This window comes from Alosa sapidissima, chromosome 14 (assembly GCF_018492685.1).
Source record: "Alosa sapidissima isolate fAloSap1 chromosome 14, fAloSap1.pri, whole genome shotgun sequence".
Taxonomy (NCBI): domain Eukaryota; kingdom Metazoa; phylum Chordata; class Actinopteri; order Clupeiformes; family Clupeidae; genus Alosa; species Alosa sapidissima.
In genome coordinates, this window is record NC_055970.1 from 32,108,459 (window position 1) to 32,135,440 (window position 26,982).

Genomic DNA, 26,982 nt, shown 5'->3' on the forward strand with positions numbered 1-26,982 from the left:
TGCTTTAAAGTGAGGAAACAGCGCGAGGCTGGCGCTCTGGCGTGGACACCAGATAAATCATAGATGAGCCTGTGTGAGCACTGTTAACATAATCCCACCATTCAGGCTCACAAATACTGCAGGGCGCTAACTCCTGTGTTCTTCATCAAATATTGATACGTACATAATTACAGTATACAAGCATGGTGCGTGCATGCAGACGTGAAGAAAGTGTGTGTGTGTGTGTGTGTGTGTGTGTGTGTGTGTGTGTGTGTGTGTGTGTGCAGGGGGGGACGAGTGTTTTGGTGCAGCTCAGATGGGAGTGAGGGTGTTGGTGCGTGACGCTATGACCAGCGTAGGGAGTGTCTGAATCCATTCTTTTAAATGATGTGTGCCTGCCTGGGTACTACCGCTTGGTTGTGTGTTTGTGTGTTAGCTGGTTTGTGTGTATGTGTGAGTCATGTATTCTGAAGACATTCAGGATTAAATGCTGATGTACAGCACATTGCTCTCTCCCTCACACACCCCCCCCCCCCACACACACACACACTCACACCATCTCCCCTGGCCTCACTCCCTTGTGATCGCCGGTGATAGCTAGGCAATTACTGAACGAAGGAGGGAAAAAAACTCCTTGCATCACCCCTTGCATCAATTCTTCTGCCCCCTAACTTTAATTGCTTAATGCATCCTTTTCTGCCTCAGTGCTCATCCTCCTCTCCTCTCCTCCATCCCCTTCTCCTCCTCCTTTCCTCTACTGTGTCCAGAGACCATCAGCACAGCCCTTTGATCCACACAGTGACATGTTCAACTTCATAAAAACCTTTGAGCATAACGAATAACATGAGAGAAAGGTAAAGAAGCACCTTGAGTGAGTGAGTGAGTGGAATAAAGATTGGTTTGAATTTCACAGGTTGGCTAGGCTTTGCATTTATAGTACTGTATAGTGATGTTTGAAGGTAGCAGAACTACTTGTGGGTACTAACGAGCGAACACGAGCGCTGATCAGGGGAAAACAGAACCACCAATAAGAATCACTGCTTATCTGAAAAGTGCCCTTCCACTGCAACACACTCCATTCACAGGGTCGCGTACACAATTGCTTTCAATGAGCATGGAACACTTTCAAGTGCACCAGGCTTTTCCATCTGGTTCTGGAATCATAGAGAACTATGGGGTTGAGGGTAGAAACACTCAGAAAAGATTCTGCCCAAGAATAATTGCATTCTACGAAGCATATTCATCTTGTCAATAATGGGGCTTAATCCGCAAAAAAAAATAACACATAAAAACATCAACTCAACAAACTCACACTTACTAATGCTCACACAGTTTACACACAAACAAAGACGCATACACAAGTGAATACACACACACACACCGGTGTGCACATGTACACACACACACACGGAAATCGGCGTATACACATTACACTTAAGCACTTAAGCTGATGCAAGCACACTTACACACACAACTTTACACACACACACAGACACACACACACACACACAGACACACACACCAAACTCTACACACATTATTCAGAGGGGCTCTTCATCTTGACAACAGCTCCGAGAGGGGCATTATTAAGCAGCAGCCAGCAGCTCGTGTTCAAGCAGTGAGGCACAATAAAAATTTCTTTTCTTAATTAACTTTTATGGCTGCCGAGGAGAGGACACGCTGACACCCATCTTATACAGCACCGCAGCCAATTTCCTCGACCCTCATCTCTCCTGTGTGTGTGTGCAGTGTGTATATACAAGTGTGTGTGTGAGACAGACAGAGAGAGAGAGACAGAGAGAGAATAAAGGAGAGAGGGGGAGAAAAGAGAGAGAGAGAGCTGTAGTCAGACCACAGCTTAGTATCTCCATGCGTGCCTGGCCTACTTAACAATAAACTAATTTCCTATATCTGAGCGAGATCACAAGCTGCCTCATTCAAAATAATAAACTTGTAATTTGTAATTAGTGAACAGTCACATGATATAAAATGTAAAAAAAAAAAAAAAAATCCAGCCATTGCCATTGACATCACTGCCATTTCATGTGCAACAATGCTAAGGAATATTTGATCATAAGGCATATTTAGCAATGCAGATTTACAACCAGCTCTTAGTGTGTGGCTGTGTATGTGTGCAATACACTCCACCATATACCACCTACGCACACATCCAAAAAACTGTGAGCCTGGCGGAGTGCGTTCAGGCCAGATATGACTAAATATAGTGCTGCTGCTTCCAGAGGCAGCACTGAGGGTCAACAGAGGATGGCAAAGCCCCCTCTGTCTGCAGCGGTGCTCAATTAGTGCAGCTCAACACATCAGGAGCAAAGCAGGCAGACATACTGCAGTTGCACACACACAAACAAGCAGGAAATGAGGAATGTGACATCTTCAGAGCTTCAGAGGGGTGGGTGGTCTTTGTCTGTGATTAGAAGTTTGATTGCTAGGGGATATTAGCACACATACAGGAGGATACCCAAAGGTGCAGTGGCAATATCAGCCACATGCCAGGAACTATCCTGGGCTAAGAGATGAGTCAAGATAATATGGACATCCACTGCAAGAAACACCATCTCAAAGATTGGTAAAAAATGAAAGCCACTTGAGAAGATGGTCACTAAAAATGTCAATGCCTTCTATCAACTAATCATTATCAGTCATTCCTGTCATAGTGGAGCGACGTGAATGGACAGTAGGCTACATGTACACGAATATGACATTATTAAATAAGAGGTCAGAGATAAGCAGCTGATATCCTGTGGAGAGGAAATGCTAGAACCTAACACATGAAGTTGTTTAAGTGGAGATTCCCCAAGCCTTAATGAGCTCCTGGGAAGGCGCTCTGGCCTAAGCATGATAGAAAGAGAGAGAAAGATAGAAAGAAAGGGAATGAAAGAAATAAAGAAAAAGAGAAAGAAAGGAGGAAAGAAAAGAAAGAGTGGAGGTATGCCACTGTACTGTGCTATGCTTTTACACCGACTTGCTGGGGAAGTGGGAAATGCAGCTGTGAGTCCAGCTATTGACTTTCTGAATTGATTTTGGCAAAGGAGTTGAGTACTTAAAATCAAAACAACTTTTAATCCAATGTGATGATTGCGTGCAACGGCAATCCCACCCAGAATGGGGTTCAAATCAGAGGCGGCCAGCTGCTGAGGCTTAGGACAAACCTGGCACCCCACATGGCAACCAAACGCTCCAGACAATCCCAACCCTGTTGGCCAACGCTTGGAAACATCTTATAATATCATTTATTTAACCAAATAAAAAAAAAAACCCTGCCTTAAACTTGCTTCACAGTCCAACAGCACAAACCTTCATCCAAAAAAAGGAAGATCATTTGGGTGAGAGATTATCCCCCCTGCTTAAATACCAAAGAGAAATTTCCCATTCTGCTCTGGGGTGGGGAGATTTATGCAGGGGCACGGTCCTGCTATCTCCGCCTGCCGTGGCTCATCCTGTACTCTGCACCCAAACTCCCAGCCCTCACCCCACCCACTGAGGCCACAACGCTCCAGTCTCTCTCTCCAGCTCTCCAGCTCACTCGCCCCTTTCACGTCACGTCCTGCGCACCGATGCGGCTACCATCACCACCCATGGCAGTGATTTGCGCTGAGCACCGCAGGTTCCGGTATCCTGGTTTATGGCGGCTGACGCAGATAATGAAAGCTGGAGGAATGCTTAACTGTGCGTGGTCATTATTGGCGTGGCGGGTGGGCAGGCGGGTGGGCAGGTGCAGGCTGAAAAATGTTCTCTGCCGGGGGAGACCCTGGCTGGGCTGGGCTGCACTATGAGGACCCCGGGCCAGGCGGCAGATTGATGGCCGTCGATGAGTGATTAGAGATGAGCTGCAGTTTATATCCCTCCCCTCACCGCACGCTGCCCACGCCACTGCAGCCCCGTAAACATTTCACTGCATCCCCGCGTGCTTTACTGCTTTTAAAGTTGGAGGTATGTGTGTGTGTGTGTGTGTGTGTGTGTGTGTTGCAGAGGCGGGTGTGGTGGCGGCAGCAGTCATGTGCCTTTAATACTAAAGCAGGCGACTGCCCAATCTCATTACCACAATCCTGGCCAGTGTGCACACGCACCAGCACACACAAACACAACACAACACAGCACAGCACAGCACAAAAACACTCCAGCCCAGACAGACACAGGCACACCAGCTCCTCAGAAAATGAATTCCATTGTCAGGTCGGCGTCAGCCCGCAGGAGAGTTGGAGGAGCGGTCGTGTCCATGTGACTATCCGTCTCATGCCCATGAGCACCACCGCCGCTGCCACAGCCACTGTCTCCTGCCGCACCTTGCCTCTGCAGCAGCCGCATGAGCAGCGCCGGGCAACTGATGAATAATACAGCAAAGCTGGTTTGCTTGTGCAGAGGAGGGAGGAAAAAAGAGACACTTCATCCATATACACAAATCTAACACGCACGCACACACACACACACACACACGCACACACACGCACACACACGCACGCACACGCACACACACACACGCACACACACGCACACACACGCACACACACAGTACCTGGGCTATGTATTTGTAAGGCAGCACCACAAAGAAATACGATAAATAGCCTGTGTCTCTAAAAATGGCTCTGAAAAATAGACTTGAGCAAGTTCCAAATTGAAAGCAGAGTTTGTAAAATATGATGAATAGATGCAAATCTGTCCAAGTAAATACAGCCTCTCCTGTGGTCGGGGCTCGATGACAGCACTGGGCAAATGGATGTAAATGGCACAGGGGTTGATGGGTAATGCATTTGGGGGACGGGGTGGGGTGGATGGGGGGGGGGGGGGTTGCCAGATAGAGGACCATGTGTCACTGACTGCGGCGTTAGGCAGGAGTTTTGGCGAGACTCCAGCGAACTGGCGATAAGGACGAGTGATCTCGGCGTTATGAAACGCCACGGTGAGAAATGTCCGCATACCAGGCACTTCTTTAAAAAAAAAAAAAAAAAGCCCCAGCGCTCTGCCAGTACACAAATCTCTCCCATATTCTCCTGCTCTATCTCCGTTTTCTCTCTCGCAGTGGAGGGGGGCTGGGCAGAGGAGGCCACAAATCAAACATGCAATCCTATATGCATGCTGAGCAATACTGCACAGGAGGGAAAAAGTGCCTAGTTTCAGGAGAAATCAGATTAGGGAGCTATCTGTATTCTCTACTTTATATCCATTAACTCAAACTGGAGACAGTACAGGGAAATGCTGGCTCACATCCTGTCTGTCAGCGGTAGTAAACACTCTCTTCATCATGCACACATTTGAATTCATATCCTACTGGTCTATGTATACATGGGCTCCCTTCAAAAGGCTGCAAGGCACATGCAAATATATAGCGCACAAATACATGTGAATGTAGATACAGGGATAGTAGAGGGAAATATCTTAATGAATGGAACCAGCACCTAGATTGAAGAAAAATATATAGTCCATCTGAATACGGGATACCATTGCCCCTTTGCATCAATCTGAATCTGCCTTGTCAGGAGGGGAAGCCTGGAGAAAGCGATCTTTAAGAAGAGACAGGGAACATATTGTAAATGTTCCCATAGATGCGGAGTAATCTGGTGAGTCTGAGAGTGCTGCTGTTGGCCTGCTTAGAAGTGGTACAAGTTGAAATGTTTTAACTGGCCAGATGTCAGTGCTGCTGCTTCTACTGGTTACACGGATGTGAGGAAGAGTGATGGTATCCTCCCTGACAAGAAGGCAGAACATATGGTTTCTCTCATACTCAACACACACACACAGAGTGTGAGAGACACACACAGGGGACGGAGATGATGGGTTAGCCCAATGAGCCGTTTTCTGATGAAATATGAGGATATGTTGGCCAGAGTGGAGAGGGTCTAAGATGGAGACAGCGTGGGATCGAGGCTCGGGTGAAAGAAAGAGAGATGTAGCGACAGATTGCAGTAAGAGAGAGAGAGAGAGAGTGACGGAGAAAGAGAGAGAGAGAGAGAGAGAATCATGTGAGATGGGAGGATGCAGGCTTGAGGAGGAGTACCGCTGAGGACAGACGGATGGGAAAGAGAAATGAGGTCATTATGTATATTGCTGGCAATTCAGAGCCTTACACATTCCATCTAAGATCCCATCAGCTGTCAAATTGGGAAAGCGATGGGGATGCGTGACGCCACGCATCTCAAACGGGAGAGGAGCGGGGCGCGCCACTGAGACCTCATCAAAACACAATCACGTCCACAGCCAGACCGCTGACACACAAGCACTCTCTCTCTCTCTCTCCATCACACACATACACATACACACACACACACACACACACACACCCACACACATACACTCTCACACACACCTCCTCACAGTGCCTATAATAAATAGATTTCAAATCACATCAAGACACATTAAGTCCTCCACAAACCACAAATCCATTAGCATGCACCAAAATCATACCAAACGTCCCCACCCACCACCACCCCACCCTCTCTCTCTGTCCATCACTGCCCAACTCACCTCCACAGCTTCTTCCAACTGTGTGAGGAAAAAAAGACTCCCCGCCCCCTCTCCCCCGGGTCTGGCAGAGCTACATGGGTGAGGGGAATTGGTGAGATGGGATGGGCTCTGCTCCACCTTCATCCCACACCACAACGCCGTGCCGCACGCAGGTGCCGACCAGCCGCCGGACTAGCGCTCCGCTCCGCTCCGCCGGCAGGGGTGGTCATGGGTGACCAGGCAGGTCCAAGGCAGGTCCAAGCCCGTGGTCAGCACTTCCTGCACTAATCCCAGCAGATACCAGCCCTGCTGACTGCGAGAAATAATTGGCTCCAGCCGGCTCTCCTCCAAAGCCATTTTAAGGCTGGGACAGGTGTTTCCGTGTAAGGGGGGGATTTTTCTCAGGACTTATCGTGATCGGTTTCCGTTCTGCAATACTAAGAGATCTGGCCTGATAGGGGCTCGGTGCGACTGATAAGATTGGCCCTGCTGGGGTGCCCCCTGTCTGATAATGCTAGCTACTTTTACGCTAATGTTGCATAGTTACTTTCCTTATCGCGATCTGGCGGAGGGTGAAGGATGTTGCACAGCATCATGCTAAGTTCAACAGCATTCCTATTTCTTCATCTGACGAGAATGCTTTAAATTTGATACCTTCTTCCTCCCTATCTCTCTCCCTCTCTCTCTCTCTTTCCTGTTTATTGCTTTTGAATGCCGTTGGCATTCTTTCCTGGGAGAACAAAGGCACAGGGCTGCCAAGTGCTGCCTGTGTCAACAGTGCTATCAAAACCCCTGACTTCAGAGGGCCAGGGAGAGCAGACACTACTGAGCCGCTCCCACCAACAAAAACAAAAAAAAAGAAAAAGAAAGAGAAAAAAACAACAACGCAATGACACCTCAATCGTTCACAAAGCCGTGCCTTAATCATACACAAACACTACAAATAAAACAGCATACGCTCTTTAGAGGCAAAACAAACTCAGCAGCACACTAGGCAAGCGTCTACTCCTTAGCTGCATTTGCATCACTGTGCTTGCATTGATGCGGCGCTGACGCCTGATGGACTCGAGAAATGGGGCGCAGCACAGTCTGAGCTCTGAGTTTCCTGTGGATATACAACGAACTGAAACAAAACTAGCACAAACTAGAGGAGAAAACAAAACTACAAACCAATGCACTCAAGTGGTAGCTACACTGTACACTCACTGTACACTCAGAAGTCCGAGGTCACTTAAAAATGTGCATGTATATTCCATGAAAACAGAAAAACAGGATTCTTTGGTGAAAACAAAATATTTATTAATATATTTCAATTAAAAAATAAGTACTGTATCTCCTGCCTTGACAATGACTATATTTCCTATTCAATTATGGCATATTTCCTATTCAAACTCATTTCATGGAAATTTCTATGTGACCCCAAGGTTTTGAATGGTATTGCAAATAGCTATGCCCTTTTCACATCCTGCTGGATGGGACAAATGATGGGGCTGATATAAATCAAGGCCTGATTAATGGATTAAAGGCTGCAAGGCTGCAGAGTTGTGTAACCATCAACTGTTACAACCTGACCTTGCCAAGAAAAATTTGTAAGACATGTAGCCGCCATTATTTGAATAGCTCTTTGCACAATAATACACATTTTCATTTGAAAGTCCAACAAATTACAGCTGCTCGTCTGATGGCCTCCATTTGTGTTAACAGAGCTGTACTGTGTGTGCCATTTCCTAGAAGCTGGGACAGTTAATACATGTTTTTACATGCCAACTCATATTCATATACATCCACCTGTACGTGTGTCACTGTGAGATCCCACTTTCCTTAGCTACCATTCCTTTCCCTTCTCTGTCACATAAACAGGAGAGCATGTGCGGAGGAGGAGGCAGGAAGCTCAGTGAGGCACAAGCACACCTGATGTGACAGAGGGAGCCGCTGGCTCTCCAGTGGTCTCTGCCATCATAGCCATTTAGATAAAAAGCTGGCAGGAGTCTCTGGCTAGCGGGGCCTGACAAGTCACCTTGAGCTAAATTAGACACCTGGGGAAGATCATCACAGAGCCATCAGCGCAGTCCTAAAACCGCAATCAAACTCTATTCAAACAGCCATCAAACTAGCAATGGCTGCATTTAGTGCCCACACCTTCGCCCTCCCTCTAACATAACACACACAGAACATTTATTTTAATGCACAGAGTCAAATTTCTGCGCCAACAGGCTGTGTTTACCAGGCATCAGTAACTTTTATCTTGGGGCATTTTCACAGCTTGAGAAACACACACTTGCACCGCTGTCATACAATGTGGCACACCTGTCAGATTTGATTGGCGACACTTCCAGATGGAGGCTCACTGTTTAAAGATGAACCGATACGAGATGAGTGGCGAGCGCTGGGAGCCTCCCTCCACCCCTCCCCTCCTCAACCCCAAATAAATTAAAGGGAGAAGTTGCAACTCGAGCTCGTGCCACACGCAGGTGCCGACCAGCCGCCTGACCAGCGCTCCGCTCCGCCGGCGGGGGTGGTCATGGGTGACCAGGCAGGTCCAAGGCAGGTCCAAGCCCGTGGTCAGCACTTCCTGCATTAATAGGATTCCGATATTAAAGGGAGAAGTTGCAACTCGAGCTCACACCCAAGCCGGCAGAATATTTACTTACAGGCGAACACCGGGGGGTGGGGGCGGGGGGGCACCACGCATGAATTTATGTATTATATGTGACACGGATGCAGCCTTCTCATCCTCGGGTGCGGGACACGTTTCATGAACGCTGCGGCTGTGGTGTGCGTGGGATGCGGCAGGGGGCTGCAGGGAGGCAGGAATCAAGCAGCAGAGATAGGGAGAGAGAGAGAGAGAGAGAGAGAGAGACAAGGGAGTGCAAAAGAGAGAGAGAGAGACAGAGAGCGAGCTGGACCACTGGCTGCGCCCCAGTTGTTTGCATTTCATTTCGAGGTCCATTCCATGGTCGCTACCACTGCCACTTGAGGGATGCAAATGGCCACTTCACATATGATTTCCAGTTACTGGAGAGGTGGCTGTGTGTGTGTATGTGTGTGTGATGTTACCAAACCATCTCCCCCTCCCACAAAGCTAGACTTGGGGGGTGCCCTTGTTAGTCAGGCCGCCGTGGGGGACCGGAAGCAAGTAAATGGGCTACGTACCATTGGTCCGGCCCTCACCAACTCCTGCACACACACACACAAAAATGTGAACATATGCACACACACGCGCACACACACACACACACACACACAGATACTAAGACACACGCCTGCTCAGCTCTGTGTTGTTTGCAGAGTTGAAAATTGCTTTAATAATTTACGCTGTTAATTTCCTGGCTGGGCTGGTAGCAATCCTTAAGCATGTGCACACGCATGTGTGTGTCTGTGTGTGTGTGTGTGTGTGTGTGTGTGTGTGTGTGTGGTCTGTGTGTGTGTGTGTGTGTGTGTGTGTGTGTGTGTGTGTGTGTGTGCACTCACCTGAACAAATGTGTGGTTTATGTCTCTGGTGTAGCAGAGTGGGTAAACTGCATAGCAGGCGTGTGTGTGTGTCTGTGTGTGTGATGTTAGTCTAGGCCATCACAGACTGCAGTATTGACTGCACAGCACAGAGAGACGTGTCCTCCTCTGTGAATGAACAAGGAGCTGTGGAGAGTCACAAACTGCTGAATGGATAGAAAACAGACACCAAGAACTTTTGCATGGCCAGCAACAGCAGTGAAGGAGTATCCAGGCATTTCATTGTGCTGAAATAACTGGTACCAGAATAGTCCTCACTTTCTCCATTCATGAACACATCCAATTTCTTCTGCCTTTCTGCTTGTAACATTATTCAGTTTCTCCTGTCTTCTACCATTCTGATTTTAACATCTAATCAGTTTCTCCTTACATACAAAAGGTGCACACAGTTACCTGCCCACTGATAGAACACCAAAATACGGAACTAGTACTATACCTGTATACAAATACACAATTGACCACCAGTTTCATAGAAACACTACGTACAACTGCAGAAAAAATGCATTTGAAAGGAACTAGAGCGCAATGCTAACGCACCCCTGAGAGTGTTGTACATTAAGCAGAGCTGGAAGACTGAGAATTGAAACTTCACAAGGCCATGCAGACACAGTAGAAAACTCATCCCTTCAAAACACAAAGAAGAATCTGTCTTCAGTGGTCGCCCAAAGATATTTACACACAAACTAGGCCTGGACGGGTCTCCATTGAAGCGGCAAAGGTGACGTCTGTAAATCCCCTTTTCTGCCACAAGAAAAATAGTGCTTTTTGCAAATCAACACATTCACCAGGCAAAAAAAAGGAAGAAAAAAAGTCAGGAGGCCATTACTGTGAGGCCGGTAATAACACAGGGAGGGACGGGAGGGAGGCTCCGCTCAGCAAATCTTACAGAATGACCTTGGAAGAAGTCGGCCCATTTGAGTGAAAAGAGGCGATATTAATAATAATGGAGAAATTAATAAGATGGCGAGGCAGCCTAGGGGTTGGGCTGGGGCGAAAGGGGGGAGTGGAGATTTTTTTTTTTGGGAGGGGGGGTGGGGGGGTGGGAGTGTGGGTTGGGTGGCTGCACAGCTTGGAGGGATGTTGGGCGAAGGAGGAGGGGATAAGTGCACGATTTCCTTGGCGATGGTGCGGCAGCCTGTGCTGTCACACTCGTCAAAGAGGGAGCAAATCAAAGCAAGCTCTTTTGATGAATATAAAACAGAAACCCCTGCTGAGAAGCACTCTCCCTCTAATCACCCAGCGGCTCGCTGCCACGGCGACGGGCTGCAGCAGCAACGGGACTGCCCCCCCCCCCCCCACACACACACACACACAAACACGTCCCCTTCTCTCTTCACCTCCCTGAGCGCCCTCCAGCCCCACACAAAATGAAAGGAGAGTGGAAACAAGGAGAAAGGGGGACAGAGAGCACAGACAATCACAACAAAAGCTGCTTTGGAATAGCAATAAACATCAGGCTCCTCAAGGGTGGGGTGGGTGGTTAGGCGTGTGTGTGTGCACGTGTGTGTGTGTGCGCACGTGGGGGAGGGGGGGGGGGGGGGGGGGGGGGGTTGGTTATGCTAAAGCAGAAACAGAGGCAGCATGAACAGATTTCTACCCCCAAATGACTACCCCTCCAGCCTGATTGCTCCCAAACAACAAAACATATTCAGCCCTCCTTTAAACAATAGCCACTCCTCAGCTCCAGCCTTGGCTTTGATGGAGGGCTTTGTGGCAGCTGTTCTTGGCATTCTTATTATTATTATGCATTGCATGTGTGCTTTGACGGTAAACATCACAGACAAATTAATGAATTACGGATTACTGTTGTAATCCCTGTTATGAGGCTTGGCAATGTGTGCTTTTTGAATGTAATGAGTTCAGCCCATATTTAACTTTGAAAAAAAAAAATGTCTTCATGAACAATGCTAATCATCTCCATGTTGGCTAAACATTTCATGTGCCCCCTTCACTTTGAAAGACAAGGTCAGAGGCACAACAGCTCTTCAGAGACGAGAGATGTGTAAGTGTGCACACGTGCACTCACACACACACACACACACACACACACACACACACACACACACACACACACACACACACACACACACACACCACTTCACCCCAACCTTTTAGCTCTGAGCTGAGAATGCGGTTACAAGAGTGGCACACTAGAGTCAACACAGAGCTGAGGCTCTTCACCATGGTCATGACCTCCCCTTAACATACCACGTCCCTGCCACTCCCTCCACTACACACAGCCTGCTACACTACACTCCCCACTGCTCCATCATGAGGATGTCCAGCAGAACCACAGCGCCACCGACCGCTCCCAAGGCCCCTCAGGCCTCCGTGACCCTCGCCGAAGCTCCATTCTGGGACCGGTCCCAGGGCAGCGTCCAGGCCCCCTTTCTCGCTGATCCCTGGGCAGCACTTGTCTATGACTTAAGAGGCTGCTCCCCACCCAGGCCCTGGGTCCTGAAAGTGACACATGCGTGGGTGTCGCTGCCGTGTCACCTCCTGCTCGCTGAAGTATGAGGCAATTTCCTGCGAGCGGTGCATGGCAGGGAGGAGGAAGGGATTGGGGGGGTGAGTGGTGAAGGAGGGGGTGAGGGTGTTAGGGAGGAGGAGGAGGGGGGGCTTCGGAGGGCTGGCCGCACCCCAGCTCCTCTACCTCTCTTTGATACTGTCAGGGAAGAGTAATGGCTTTCTGCCGCCACAGCCACAACCAAACTAATGTAGTGTGACTTTGCCTCTCCTTTCCAATGCGTTTCCGCAACAGCGAGAAGGAGCAAGGAGAGAGGGAGAGGAAGAGAGGATGGAGAAAGGGACCGCAGAGATAGAAGATAGGGGCAAGAGTCCTTCCATCCCCTCAGGCAGATGAAAATACCCAGACTGTGGGCAGTGAGAGCAAGCTGTTAAACTCTCTAACCTTCTGCCATAACCAGAGCCCAAACCCCTGACAGGGAGATTTCTGTGATACAAATGGGCATTTTATGAAGCCTGTTTCCCCCACTGCTTGCTACCAGAACCTACAGCTTCTTAGCCATCTAAGGAAAAAAGGCACAGGCCTCCCAGAGAGTTCCAACCAATCAGCAGCAAGGTGAGAACCTTTCAGAATGTTTGTGAAATCGGCCCAAATTTCACAGGCGTCTGGGCTGCAGAGAAAAGTCGTGAGGGATTTATCACAGGACCTGGCCATCTAACACAATCTTTCACTCATCACAGCGGCCACGTTCACACAATTACCTCAAACTCACCAACCGCCTCAAACTCAACAAGCAACATGGAAAGGGCCGTCCTCTTACATGCAATTCATTACTACATCGCCCGTGAAGAAAAGACGTTTGGAACGCTCCGCTGCTTGTGCTCTCACTCACTCACTCACTCACTCACTCACTCACTCACTCACTCACTCAGTCAGTACCATGCCTTGCGAGGGCGCCCACTTGAACTCTTCGCCTCCCGCTTTCCTGAAGACGCAAATTGCAATATAATCCTATCCAGAAATTATAAGGTAATTACGTAAAATTAGAGTCTGATTAAAATTGCACAATATTGCAATTCATTAGAGTTAATTGACTCCCAGCGTCCCTGGGCCCCATGCCAGATGCGCTGGAGATGTCAAGAGATAGTTGGCTCTTCGTGGGAAGCGCAGGAAAGGGGAATGAACAGGGCTCCCATTCAGACTCCCATTCCTCCATTATCATCAGGACCAGGAGCATCAGTGCTCATTAGCGAGCTCCTCCACATCCAATCAGCAATCAGGGACCAGGCGAGGCCACCGCGGCCCCACGCTCGGCTCTCGGAGCCGGGGCGGCAAAGTCTGTCTGACAACAACAGGGTTCCTACACATTTTCCATTTCAAAATTCCATACTTTTTCCATACTCAAATTTCCAAACTTCTCGTTAGATTTTTCTGACCATATTCCTGACATTGCGACCACTTCTGGTTTGGGATAACTCGGTGAAAACAAAGGTATGGACAACTGAAGTGAATTAAAAAATGACACTTAATATTCGTCCATTTAGCTTGGTCATTTTTAGTTGTATCATAGTTGTATCTTGACGATGGGGACTGACAGTTAAGCTCACAACAGTAGGAATGGTTCATTATGACCTGAGTGAAGTGATTAGTACTGCAAATGCAATAGTCTGGAAACACAAATATTTCTCCAAACCCTTGTTTCTTTTTTCCATATTTATCCAGACCTGGAAATTACTAAAATCCAATTCCATACTTTTCCAGGTTTTCCATACTGCGTAGGAACCCTGCAACAACCTGACCCACTGCGTGAAAACACGCGCCTGTGTGTGTGTGTGTAAGAGCGCGCGAGAACACCTCTGACTAATTACCAGTGGGGTGTTTGGAAACACGTTGGTGTTCTGGGAGCAAGTGAGAATAAACACATATGGTACACATATACATCCACACCCTATGCTGCACTTATAGATAGACAGAAAAAAGCGAGAGTATACACAAAGCACTCACTTCCCGAGTCAGGCTGCTTGGCGTTCTCACAGACATCTCCTGCTTGAGCTGGGCTATTGTCTCCTCTGAATTTTGGACCTGTAAGAGGCAAATAAACAAATCACTCATCTCCACCCTGTCAAGAGCACTGGGAGTACATTCACCCCATTATGGACAGAGACGGACAACAAGGCTTTTTTCTGCTTTATAAATAATATTGTACAGCTTTTATCTTTTTTTACTAGAACAAGCTCTCTCAAGGTTAGAACATTTGGGGCACTATTCAGCACACTTTGATGCCTTTCAATATTTATACCTTAGGACCACTTCTGGAGAGCACGAGGGCCAATGCCACAGCACAAGTTCTGCTGGAGTTTCAACAACATCGACTCTGAGGAGTGACCTCTTCAATCAAACCCTGACACGCCAATCCTTTAGCTTGGCGTGAGCGGGCCTAATATAAAAACAGTGGGCTGATTGGATGGCCGAAGAAGACTAACAGCTTTGAGCCCTGAGCTCTTTGTGTTTCTTTTCTTTTTTCTAAGGGACTGTGTTATGAAAAAATATGGGTGACAGGTCCAGGAACATTAATTAAGTGTGGAGCTGGTGCCTTGGATGAGACTGTGAGTGTGACCGTGGCTGTGATGTGAAGAGAGTGAATTGCCTAAAGAGAGGAGCCAGTGTACATCACCATGTGCTCAAGAGCTTATCTAGTTGATTTTAAAAGATGTGCATGTGTATATACAGTAAAGTAATGATTTTCAGGATCACAAAGCTGGAATGCCAGCAGTGACTGAGAGATGAAAATAAAAAAGAATAACAGGAAATTGCAAAATGACCTGTGCACTCAAGAGATATGGCCTGGCAGATCTCAAATAGCTGATTCGGTTTCATATGGCTAAATTATTCACCGCACAGAACTCCATGCTATCTGCATTAACCACTGATTCATATCAAATGTAACAGACTAATTGAGAAAAATGCTTGGCTACTGCTTGTTGTCTATAAGAAAAATATATAAATTTCTATTTGGTCAGAAGATACCTATGCCTTATTAAACATAATAGGCGCTAATTTAAATGACAAAGTGCAAAGACTCAAGTCTAACTAGAGTTAATTATACAACCTGGCAAAATCTATTTGCTAATTTAATACCATGAGCAAAATCCTAAGAACAAATACAATTTTTCTGTATGGACAGATAGTAGTGTGTGATATCTCCTCAGTACACCTAACTAAACATTCAGTATTGTTTGTTTATGCATTTCATATGGTCTCACATAAACCATTCTTTGTGTGGAAGTGGTTGTTTGTGTGATACCTCCTCAGTGAGTTCCTTCACCCGGCTTTCAAGGTGGTGAAGCTGCTGTAGCTGCCACAGCTTGTCATGGTCTTTCTGCGAGATGTCCTGGTGCAACTCTGTGATAGTGTCCTGCAACTCCTGGAGCTGAGCCTCCCTCTCCTCCATCTCACACAGCGAAAAACACAAATACACACACAGGTCAGCCGGACGCTCAACAACACAACAATAGTAATGGTTTAACACAACAATGGTAATGGTTTCACAGGGCAACAGTAATGGTTTAAACACAACTGTAATGGTTCTACAGAACAACAGGTTTTTAACAGAAAAAAAGTCACAGCTTAATACATCAGTAATTGTTCAACACAACAACAGGAAAGTTTAATACAATAACAGTAATGGCTCTACAGTACAGTAAGGGCTAAACATTAGTGGAAACTTGCTCATTAATTAATGAATACAGTGCTGGAAGCTGGGTGCTCTATTCTAATTAATGATTAACTACTGCCCTCGAACACTTTATAGATTTGAAAGATTTGATCACAGCATGTGCATGACTTTATCCGTAAAAATAACTACATGCACCACATAGCAGTAATATGACCGAAGCTCTATGTGCTGCAAAGAAAATAAATCTCACTTCTCAACTTCTTGCCACTCCTAATTCTACAACTCCATGTAGACTACAAGTCTTACATAATCTCCCCTTGACTGCACAATGATTGCTGAAACTAGAAATGCACAATGCACTGTGTAAATTCCACACAATGTCTAATATAAAAAAAAAAAACTGTGTTCTAAAGCCAGTTTCATATTCTCCTCCTCATATTCTCTACAAGGTTAGTACACAAACTTGTGTGCACCACATCACTAAGACATATAGACATATAGCTGTGTGTGTGTGTGTGTGTGTGTGTGTGTGTGTGTGTGAGAGAGAGAGTTTTGTGTTCCTGTGTGTGTAAATGTAAAATGTCCGCACACTACATGCTGCTCCAAAACTGATTTGATGCATAGATGCACATGCCCATTTCCAGAAGCGGTGATCCTAGGTGTCCAAGTAGATACTGAAATTTATTAGTTTAAGCATCCCTTATAGACAGAATTGCATGAAATTAGGCATGCATGCAATGATTGTGGACTATGGACAGAATTTCATGAAACTAAAAGCGCATTGAAAGAATGTGGTAATGATGCGGCATTATCACAAGATGACAAAATTGGTTTGGTTGCCGAGTTCTGATTGGCTGCTGGCAGCAATTTTATTGAGTGAGCTAAATGCAATTTAAGGAGATGTGAGTAAGCATGGCCAAGTGTAAACATTCTAAATTTCAAAACTAGCTGAAGCGGTTCTTGAGATACAGAAATGCATCAATTGCAACACCCCCTATGGGCAGAAGTTCATGAAACTTGGTGTGCCTCCAGAGATTGTCACAGTGATGTAAAGGTGACAAGTCAACAGGCAAGATCCTCCAAAAGACCTCTGCTAATCACATAAATCACTGAACTTTAGCAGAAAATATAATAGTTAACACTGAAGGAAGATGAACAAAATAAATGGTTATGAATTGGTGAAGCAGGACAATTCAAACTTATTTGTGAAAGAGAACTCCTCTTTTGACATTTCAGTCAAAATAATATAATGCTTGGAATATTCCATTCACTCATAAATTGGGGGGTGCATAACACACAGGGTCTATGGACTGACCCTGTGTGATAAATAATCTATTCAAATTGTATCCCTAATCTCTCTACCCTTTCTCCAGACAGAGGTTAAACTGCGAGTGTTTCTCCAGCCTGGTTTTTCCCATATTTGAAATTTGACAGTGCAATTTGGTCATATCGTAATTTTCAGCACAAAGTAATGGTGGATATATGTCACAAATTGAAATGGTTCAAGGGGTGTTCTTCAGCACCCCCATCACACGAGGATCCTCGAGAGTGGTGGAGGCAGAGGAGCGATGTCGAATGCTGTACCAACCAGACACTTCTGACAGAAGTTACATATCAATTGTCGGGGAAAGGCTTGGCTAAGGGCGAGTGTTCCAGTGGTGCTTGTAAGTGAACCGCAGGGATTGTTTGAATGCATTTTCTATAGCTAAATTGGCCTCGCCAATTGTGGGTCACGGTGTAAGAGAGAGAGAGAGGTCAATCACAGAGTAGCAGCTGTGTCACGCAAAACAATGGTGCCAGGCTTTGGATTTCAGTGAAACACGCATCAAGCTACTTGACCCACTCTGTTAACAATACAATACCCAGAGGTACACAAAAGGGCAGATGCAGCCTATTAGCACTGCACAGTCAGGCAATGCATTAAACCATACAATCTGTCAAGTGCAGAATAATCTCTCCTATAATATTGTACATGAGAAGCGTGAAGACAGCCCTTAATATGATTACCTCTGGAAGAAAACTGAATGCAGATGTTAATTAATGCACAGAAGCAAGCTCTGATAAGCCCACTTGAAATACAGAAATCTTTAAAAAAAAAATTTAAAAAAAATTCTTTGACACCTGGATTGAGCCTCCATTTTAATTACAATATTATTACTATGCTGATAGGGGAGCATTTTACCATACTGACTCTACAATGTTAAGAGTCAACCGTTTTAATAAAGATTTAATTGTTTTGTGGATAACTTTCTTACATTCTAAGCCGTTGGCTTTTCATAATTTTTTATCCTTGCTAATTAGAACACATCTAGGAAGCCAAAATGTCAGCTCTGTTATCAATTTACATTTCAAAACTGCAGGGTGATCTGAAGACTTCACACACTAACGGTAAAAGTGCTGTTCAGCAACAACACAATAACGTGAAATCCCTAACCACTGAAAAAAAAAAAAAAAAACCTTCCGTGCGAGCATGGTCCAGCTCAACACACCAAGTCAACGCAAGTCCGGTTAGAGGCAAAGCACCGAATGAGCCGAGCCAGACACTGCGGGATCTTAGCAGCAACGATGAGGGCGCTCTCGCACCACTGCTCCTTGTTCCATCAACTGCACCCTGTCTCAACCAACATGTCTTTGTTAGCTCCACGTTCGCCTGAAACTTGTCAAGCTTTTCGCGGATTTTCATCAACGGCATGTTGTCGACCTGTAATATTGCTCAGGGTGAAGCCCAATTCTTGCTGCAGCTCGTGCTAATACGGGTTACTGAAGACTTAACTTCAAAGGATTAGCCTAAACGTTTGAGGTTTAGATGAACATTCTTCATTTAACTGCAGAGCTCTCACTTTACTACTTTTATGTTTTATAATTGAGGGCGCGTTATAGAAGGCCTATGTTAATAAAAATGAGTTTTAAAACGTTTCAAAAGGCGAAACATATTTAAACAATGTTATCCGAATATTGCGTCTTATTTAAATTTAATAAAGTCTATGCTACATGTTTTTATTGCATACATGCTGAACTTGTATGTCCTTTGCTGAAACGCAGTTCGAAATTATTTTCTTAAGTAAGAACGTATAACATAAATGGAACAATCAAGTAAAGGTAGCATATTGTATTCATCTTACATGTATTCATGTCTTGAGCAGAAGCACTGAATAGGCTGCAGGGCATGGTCCACGAGTGTGTGCATGGGCATTGTGCAATACCCAGTGTGTGAAACAGAAAGTGGAGAAGCCTGTATGTGTGTGTGTGTGTTATGAGGTTGTCCAGTGTCTCCCTCCCTCCTTTACCCTGTTGACTGAGAAGAGGTTGGGGCGGCCGGGGTAAAAGGCCAGGCCTCACAGCGTCTTCTCACAGGTGCTTTGAACAGACGGTGCTGCTGGACCCCCTGATGCCCCACTTCTCTACCTCCCTCCCATCCAAAGCCAGGGGTCAGCTTTGAACCTGTTTATTTGCACACTCTTGACCACACAAGCAGGACCTCCTTGCCTCTTGTATGTGTGTGAGTGAGTGAGGGGGAGAGAGACAGGCCTGACAATGTGTAAAGGACTAAAAAAAAATCTCCAGAAAGAGTCAATATATTTGTCGAAAAACAATTACATAGTACCAAGTTTTAGGATCCATTCACCATTAATGTTTTGCACATTATAATTTAGCAATTATATAAAGCTAAAGCCTTCTGATTCTCTTCCAGAGGCACATGCTGCTTGGGGTAATGTTTTTGTCCAATGCTCTGGCATGTATGAGAGAGAGGGAGAGCATGTGTATGTGTACGTGTGTGGGCTTGTGTGTATAAGGACAGAGAGACTATGTTCTTTTCCTGTATATGCATGCATGTCTGTTCATAAAAGCACGCCCTTTCATTGGCCATGCCGTGCTCTGGTACATCCTGGCACAGCCGTGGTTTCCTGCCTCATCCTGGGCGCATGCTGGCTGGGCACTGGGCTTCTAAAGGGGTCCTTACCCGTGACTCATTATCCATGACCCCGCCGCTGGAGCCTCAGCGCTCTCGACTGAGCACATTTGCTCGTCCTTCCGCACCTTTGATCCCTCACCCCTTCAACAAAACAGCACAGGCGGGGGGGGGGGGGGGGGGGGGGCCGCCTAAATTAGCCACTCACACTGGCCTCAGCCAGGGTGCGGCACCCTCACGCAGCGCTGGGGAGCACAGAGGTGTGCACGAGGCCTAGGTGCACTTATGAAAGCAGAGAGAGAAAAAAGGAAAGAGAGAGATGGAGATAATAAAGTATCCTCCAATATAATTAACCAAAACAAGCTGGAGGCAGGCAGGAATGGGCTCTCCAAAATAAAGGGAGTGGGATAGGGGGGCTGAGACACACAGGCACATTTTCATCCTGCAATTTCTGTTAAAGGTTCTTTGTCATCTGCTGGCACCCCAAAGAGGACTCCTACAGACTTGATCTTCAGGAGGTTTGGATTGCATCATTAGCATGCTAATTGCAACCTCTTCTACCAAATGAAAAGGAGGGAGAAAAAAAAGTGGAAATGGCCTGACAGAAGAGGGAAAATAGCATGTGGTGATGGGGGCTTTGTTCTGTTGGAGCTGAGGGATTTTTATGTGAGATAAAAAAAAGGCCCTTTTTGTGCAGAATAATATTACGTTTGTGCAATTTTGTCTCAGACGATGAGGTGTAGTCCACCATGTATCCCCCTGAATCGAAGTGAACTTTCTGCCCTAGACAGCAGCAGCTGCAAAGCAAACTCAAGGTTAGGGCTGCAACCTGCCACATAATGGCATTATTCATCACAGGTGAGCTTCATAATAGCCTGATTGTACACACACACACACGCACACACACACACACACACCCCTCATAAATAAGTGCCATATCTGCTCATTCAAAGCCAGACATACAATGCTCTCCTTTCTTTGAGGAAGAGTACTCTGGATTGATGTAGTCTACTCAGCATCATCCTAGAGAGAATGGCAAGAATTTGCAAATGCAGTGTTGGTCTCGAGCTGATGTGTTGTCGATGCTCATTGAGAGCTCATTGAAGAGCTTATTTTTATTTATTTGTGTGTGTGTGTGTGTGTGTGAAGCCGCAGCTCAGTGGAGAAGTCCTATGGCCTTTGGGCATGTTCAGTATCTAATCGTGTGAGCCCTTAGCCGCAAGGCTTCTGTCAGGCTTTGGCGATGCTTGAGCCAATAGCGAGAGAAGAAGAGCTTAGAGCCAAATGACAGGAGGGTTATCAGAGCAACTGTCATCTCCCTTTCACTGTTCTCCTGCTCTGGGATGATCTGCCCAGTCTTTGCAACACACGAGGGAAAGTCTTCAGCTTAATGTCAATGAACCATATCTGCTTGAACACTCTCACACACCCGTCAACTTCTTTACCAGCCACTAACCTCCACACCCACCCCAAAAAAATTAACCCTCACACTCACACACACAAAACACACCATAAATGCCAGAGGTCACTCCTTTTATTCAGTGAGAAATCAAAATGATAATGATGCCTTATTAAAAATTCTATTTGGAAGAGCACACAGACTACATCAAAAGGTGCTGACACTCGGGAGTGGGGAGGGCAGAGAGAGGGCTATGATGGGGCTCACTGATAACCCACATCAAAGCCACAGAGCTGGGGGAAGGGGGGGGGGTGGCTGGAGGGGGATACAGTCTGTGCGCTGAGGCTGTTTTCGGGGGGTGGGGAGAGTGAAAAATATATACAGTACAATTTCGATAATGCATTGACATTGAGACGTGGGTTATTATTTACTGGCAAAAAAGAGCCACTCTAACACACTACGAACAGTCTAAATCAAGCTGATGCAGTGGCGGTAGTTTGGGTGAATTAGGAATGATAGCCCAACTGAAAAAAAAAAAAAAAAACATGGAGAAAAAAAAAATATAAATGGAAATAAAAAAAAGTCCTCTAGTGGACCATTAATGAATATGTGCTGAACACGCACACTTCACCAGACAATGGGGACGGAGGGGATTACCTAAAATTGGGATGTCCGCTCACCGGCCTCCAACGCCACACAACGCCAGTGCAGTCAACCTTTTAACACAGCGCTGTTATCCGATCGGCGTCCGGCAGCCACTTCAGTGCTTTCCCCCGTTTAAAACCATTCCCAGTAAACCCTTTTACACAGGGCCATTACCAGGCCTCTTCACACTGATTCACACCTGCATTAATCTGAAGGGAAGCTTATTTAGGAAGGTAACTGACACTATCTGCTCTGGGGTTCACAGCCAGCCGTGGCTACATTTACTGTCTGGGACCACACTACTACCACCGCCACACTAAAAGAACCTTCACTAGAGGCTTTGGACTGTTTTTTTTCTTCTTTGTGTTAATGCTGCTTAATAGAAATGGAGGGAACAATGGAAAGATATAGGCTAGATACATGATAGCTTCTAGAATTAAAATGAACTGATTAAAAAGAGATGAGGAAAGATGAGAGAGAGAGAGAAAGAGTAAGAAAGAAAGAGTGAGATGTGCCCCTTCATTCAATCTGGTCTTTTGATCAAAGCCATCCCCTTTGCAACTATCAATAGCAATCAATAAAGCAATAACCACAAATGAGCTGCACTCTACTCTACCAGCATGTTTATTTATGATGGATTAGCAGCCCAATCAAACAAAATTAAGATCTAAAAATTAAAACCTTATCAACAGATTTCCCATGCATTACTGATGATGGAAAATTGATGGTCAATAGATTGAGTCCCCTGGGTTGGGACCATTTATATACATATACCACATGCACAATACTTTCAGAGCTACATGTATTGGCTGAATGGCCACCTCTAAAGTTACTAGTGGTCTGGATCGGTTCACCTCTATATGGAAAGCAGAGGAATACAATGTCCCTGTCAAGCATTTCTCGTACACAGGCAGAGCTGACTGCAGGACTGACTGCTAAACTCTGAATACAACCTGACATTGAAAGATGTGGCTATAACTCCTATCTCTGCTTTCATTTTCCAATTACCTGGTGCATTATACTTAAATTATATTTTAATAATAGACCTGTGATTCACTCTGGGTTTCCCTGCAGCTTTATGAAACCAGCAGTGCACTTCCTTGATTTGTTATACACAAAACAGCATTCTTCATCCAACCTTCATTTCATTAGGTATTCAATGAATTTCCAATTGGGATGAGAGAGAGAACAAGAGAGAAGGAGAACATAGCATATGCAGGGTCTTTCTCATCATATTCAGTGGGGAGAGTGAGCCTAGTAATGTAATGTTCTGTACCTGGGCCTCTTTGTTGAGGGGTGAGGGCATTGCCGGGCATGCAGAGGGCTCGGAGAAACAGGAAGGGCTTATATTACTGCAGCTGCACACAAAAGCTAAGCACAGACGGAAACGAAAAAGAGCCAGAGCCTCCATTTCCCCTCTCTCTCTCTCTCTCTCTCTCTCTCTCTCACTCTCTCTCTCTCTCTCCGGTGCACCTGGACAGGAGAAGGAAAGAGGCTGGGGGGGGGTCCTTCCTATCTGCAGTTTCTCAATCATGTCTCCCTCTTCTTCTCTCTGTCTCTCTGGTCTTCCCTGAATTTAAAACAGTGTACCAGAGAAATACCATAAAAATAAAGCTGACCATTCGTCTGTGATTACTGATGCATTTCTAAGCAGACGTCATTATTTTTTCAGACACTTTTTCTTTCTTTCCTTCCTTTCTTTCTTTCATTCCTTCGTGCTTTCCCCTTTACTCTCTTGCCTTTTTTGTTGGAATGTACAGGAAAGCTCCCGAGGGCTTGGCCTCTCCTCCTCTCCTATGATCTCATTAGTATCCTATCTCCCACTGCCTGCTGGGAGAAAGAGCATTGCTATGCATTTTCTGTCTCTCGGACCCTTCTGCGGATGGAATTCATTTGGCCTTTCGCTCTGCTTTTTCCAGCCGCCTCTCTCTCATTCTTTGGCCTGATTTGGCTTAAAGAGCCAACCGTGGCTACCGTCTGGCCACAGTTATTAGAGATAAACAGAATTAAAGAAATATAGGGAGAGGGACTGAGGAAAGCTAAAGGAAAAGCCAAGAATTCAAATCTTTTTGTCTTATAATGCCTTAACACTAGTATGTTATTGATGGCTGCTATATATATTTGCAATTCTATTTTAGTTACTGTATTCCAGGACAAAGTAATAACCTTGGTGGTAATCATGAATTTGGTGGACTTTGTTTTATATTTTATAAAAACTCATAACAAATACCATCCATTGTGTGTGTGTGTGTGTGTGTGTGTGTGTGTGTGCAATATATGTGTGTAAGTGTATGTGTGTGTGTGTGTGTGTAAGGTCACTTGTGTTGAATCATATGGTTCTGTTTTAGCTTAGTATCTGAGACCGTTATCAGTGGTGACTGGACAAAGTAAATGCACATATTCAGTAGGGCTGAAACAGTTCCACGACGTGCAATCGGAATATATATCTGCTGCTCGTCTCAAGGTGATGCCAAGGACCTTAGTGCATCCTAAGATGTATGCATTACATGGACCATGCATTATAGTTCAAGGGTATATTTCTAGCTGTCGGATTCCTTACTGTACTGTGGAAGAGCAAGACCGCAATCACCAATTAGCCAGAGAAGACTGAGTGGAAAGAGAGAAAGAGGAGGAAAGGACAAGAGAGAATGTGATTGCAGGGAAGAATGGAGGGATAGGGGTGGAGAGAGAGAGGAGAGAAATGAGGATGACATTTTGTGAGACATTGAATGGGAGAGCAAGAGTAAGAGTAAAATGAAAGAGAGAGAGAGAAAGAGTGCATACAGGAAAGATAGAATGAATGAATGAATGAATGAATGAATGAATGAAGGAATGAATGAATAAAGAGAGAGAAAGAGAGTGTGAGAGAGAAGGAGACTGAGAATGAGACAGGGAGAGACAGAAAGAGAGAAATAGAGGGTGTGAGGTATGGCTGCAGCAGCCAGTGTGCTGGAGGTGTGGGCGGTAGCCCTGCAGAGGAGAGGGCTGTGGGGTTTGATTAGGTAGGGCCAGCTGAATGATATACAGTAGCGGCCACAGGCGAGAGCTGTCCATTAGTTACAGGGTCTCTGTAATGCTCGGCTCCAGTACATTATTTTCAAATGCATCAGTCAGCGTCAGCGCAGCACAGATAAATTCTAATGCCTGGGATCTGTAATGCATACTCTCCCTGCTGCTATATTACACTAGAGGTTAGAGGGCCAGCTGGGGAGAGGGAGGCTAAAGAAAAAAAAAAAGTAATTCATTTTTCACTGCAGCCAGTATTCTTCCCATTAGCTTCAAACATGATGTAAGTTATGGCGCTTAACGAGGGCCTTTAGCTGCCAGAGCACAGCACACACAATGTGGCGGAGCGGGTGAGAGAAGAGATGAGGAAGAGGAGAAAGGGTCGGCCGGGACGATGGCCACCGCACCGGGTACCTGGGAACCCCTGAGCTAGGACACGATGGCACAGACACCAGAGTGGAGCAATGAGTCACCACTCATTAAACAAACATAAGGTAAAATAGCGCACACGCACGCACACACACACACATACACACACACACAAAAACAGCAAGATGTAAAAAAAACCCACATCGCTACTCCACCTGACCATGCATCCTGATGCCTCATGCAACTCTGTTCATGGAGACAGGCATGAATATTAAAGAGATCTGCTGTCAGACAGAGTGAATGGAACGGGCTTGTAATGAGCAAGAGTAAGTAAGAGAGAGAATAGATATGAGGAGAGAAGAGAGAAATAAATAGAGAGAGAGAGAGAGAAGGGGGGGTCTGCCTGGAGATGGCTGGAGTGGTGCCATGTTAGAGGAGGACCCTGGGTGGACCCCAGCCCCAGCAGAGCGCCTGGTGTTGAAACGGGCCTTTGAAGCGGTGCCAGACAATTTGCCTTGGCTCGCATACACAAAGAAAAGAGCTCCCACCTTTGCCAATCAAATGTCATGGCGGGAAGGGTCAGACGCAGCCCTTTAAACCAGCGCTGGGAAGCACTTCCTGTGTCTCAGGCCTATGGGGGAGGAACCAGAGTTCAGCTCAGAGGACCACAGTGCAACCTGACAGCTCATATCACACACACTCTCAAACAACCCCGTATGTCAGAGAGCAGAGGAAGTTAGAGCTCTCTGTATACTTTTTGTGTGATATCAGAGTGTGGGAGTGCATTGGTGTATACATTTATTGTATTTCCGTGTAGTGTGTGTGTGTGTGTGTGTGTGTGTGTGTGTGTGTGTGTGTGTGTGTGTGTGTGTACATGCATACTTGTGTAATGTGTGTGTGAGTATGTGTCCATTCCAGTTATCACAGTGCAACACAACCAAGCCGCTTTGACAATCTATTACAGCGCGGTCGCCAGTCGGTGACTGATGCCACAGAGCAACTGCTTAGACTAATGATTCTCCCTCATCTTAAGGAGCTCAGCCACTTTAATTCACTCACTTCCCAAAAAAAACATATAGGGAGAGATTTGCACAGATTTGGGTTCAAGATAAGCAGTCTTCAATCAAACACGGCAGCCTAAGGTCTCGCTCTCGATGCATAAATCTTCGCATAAATTATTGACAACTGCCTAATTAGCTCTGTGGACTTTTAAGCATTTTCCTTAGTTTGGGCCCCATTTTAAATATGCACAATCGATGGCCGCTCTAATGCACCATCATCTTCTGCAGCCTACCAGTCTGAACCCATGGCTCGGTGCATCTATCATGCACTAATTGAGACTCTTAGCCAAATTACCATCAGCTTTAGCACTTTTTAAAAATTAAACATCATCAGATAATCATAAATTATGATCCTTATTGCTTAATGCAAAAATCAATTGGTATTAAGTCATGCTGTGCCCATTCCATGCAATGTTGAAATGCATGACCTCCTGGCTTAAATAAAAAAGGGCTCACATTCTTAAAAGTTTGCATTTAACTTTTGCTACAGCTCCGAGAAATGGA

The 26,982-nt window shown here is 45.8% G+C and overlaps 1 protein-coding gene across 14 annotated transcripts in view; it reads right to left on the reverse strand.

The window, feature by feature from the left end:
- Positions 1-26,982, reverse strand: part of LOC121681319 (trichohyalin) — a 145,616-nt gene that overhangs the window by 81,220 nt on the left and 37,414 nt on the right. For 9 of the 14 annotated variants that reach the window (XM_042060994.1, XM_042060990.1, XM_042060991.1 and 6 more), the window contains 3 exons: positions 23,319-23,612; positions 15,717-15,863; positions 14,417-14,494 (listed from right to left, as the gene is read on the reverse strand). In XM_042060994.1, the coding sequence (XP_041916928.1) occupies positions 14,417-14,494; positions 15,717-15,863; positions 23,319-23,612 (519 nt within the window). Of the gene's footprint in view, positions 1-14,416; positions 14,495-15,716; positions 15,864-19,210; positions 19,301-23,318; positions 23,613-26,982 lie in introns of those variants that run through there. The other 5 variants (XM_042060999.1, XM_042060997.1, XM_042060998.1 and 2 more) reach the window with 2 other exon arrangements.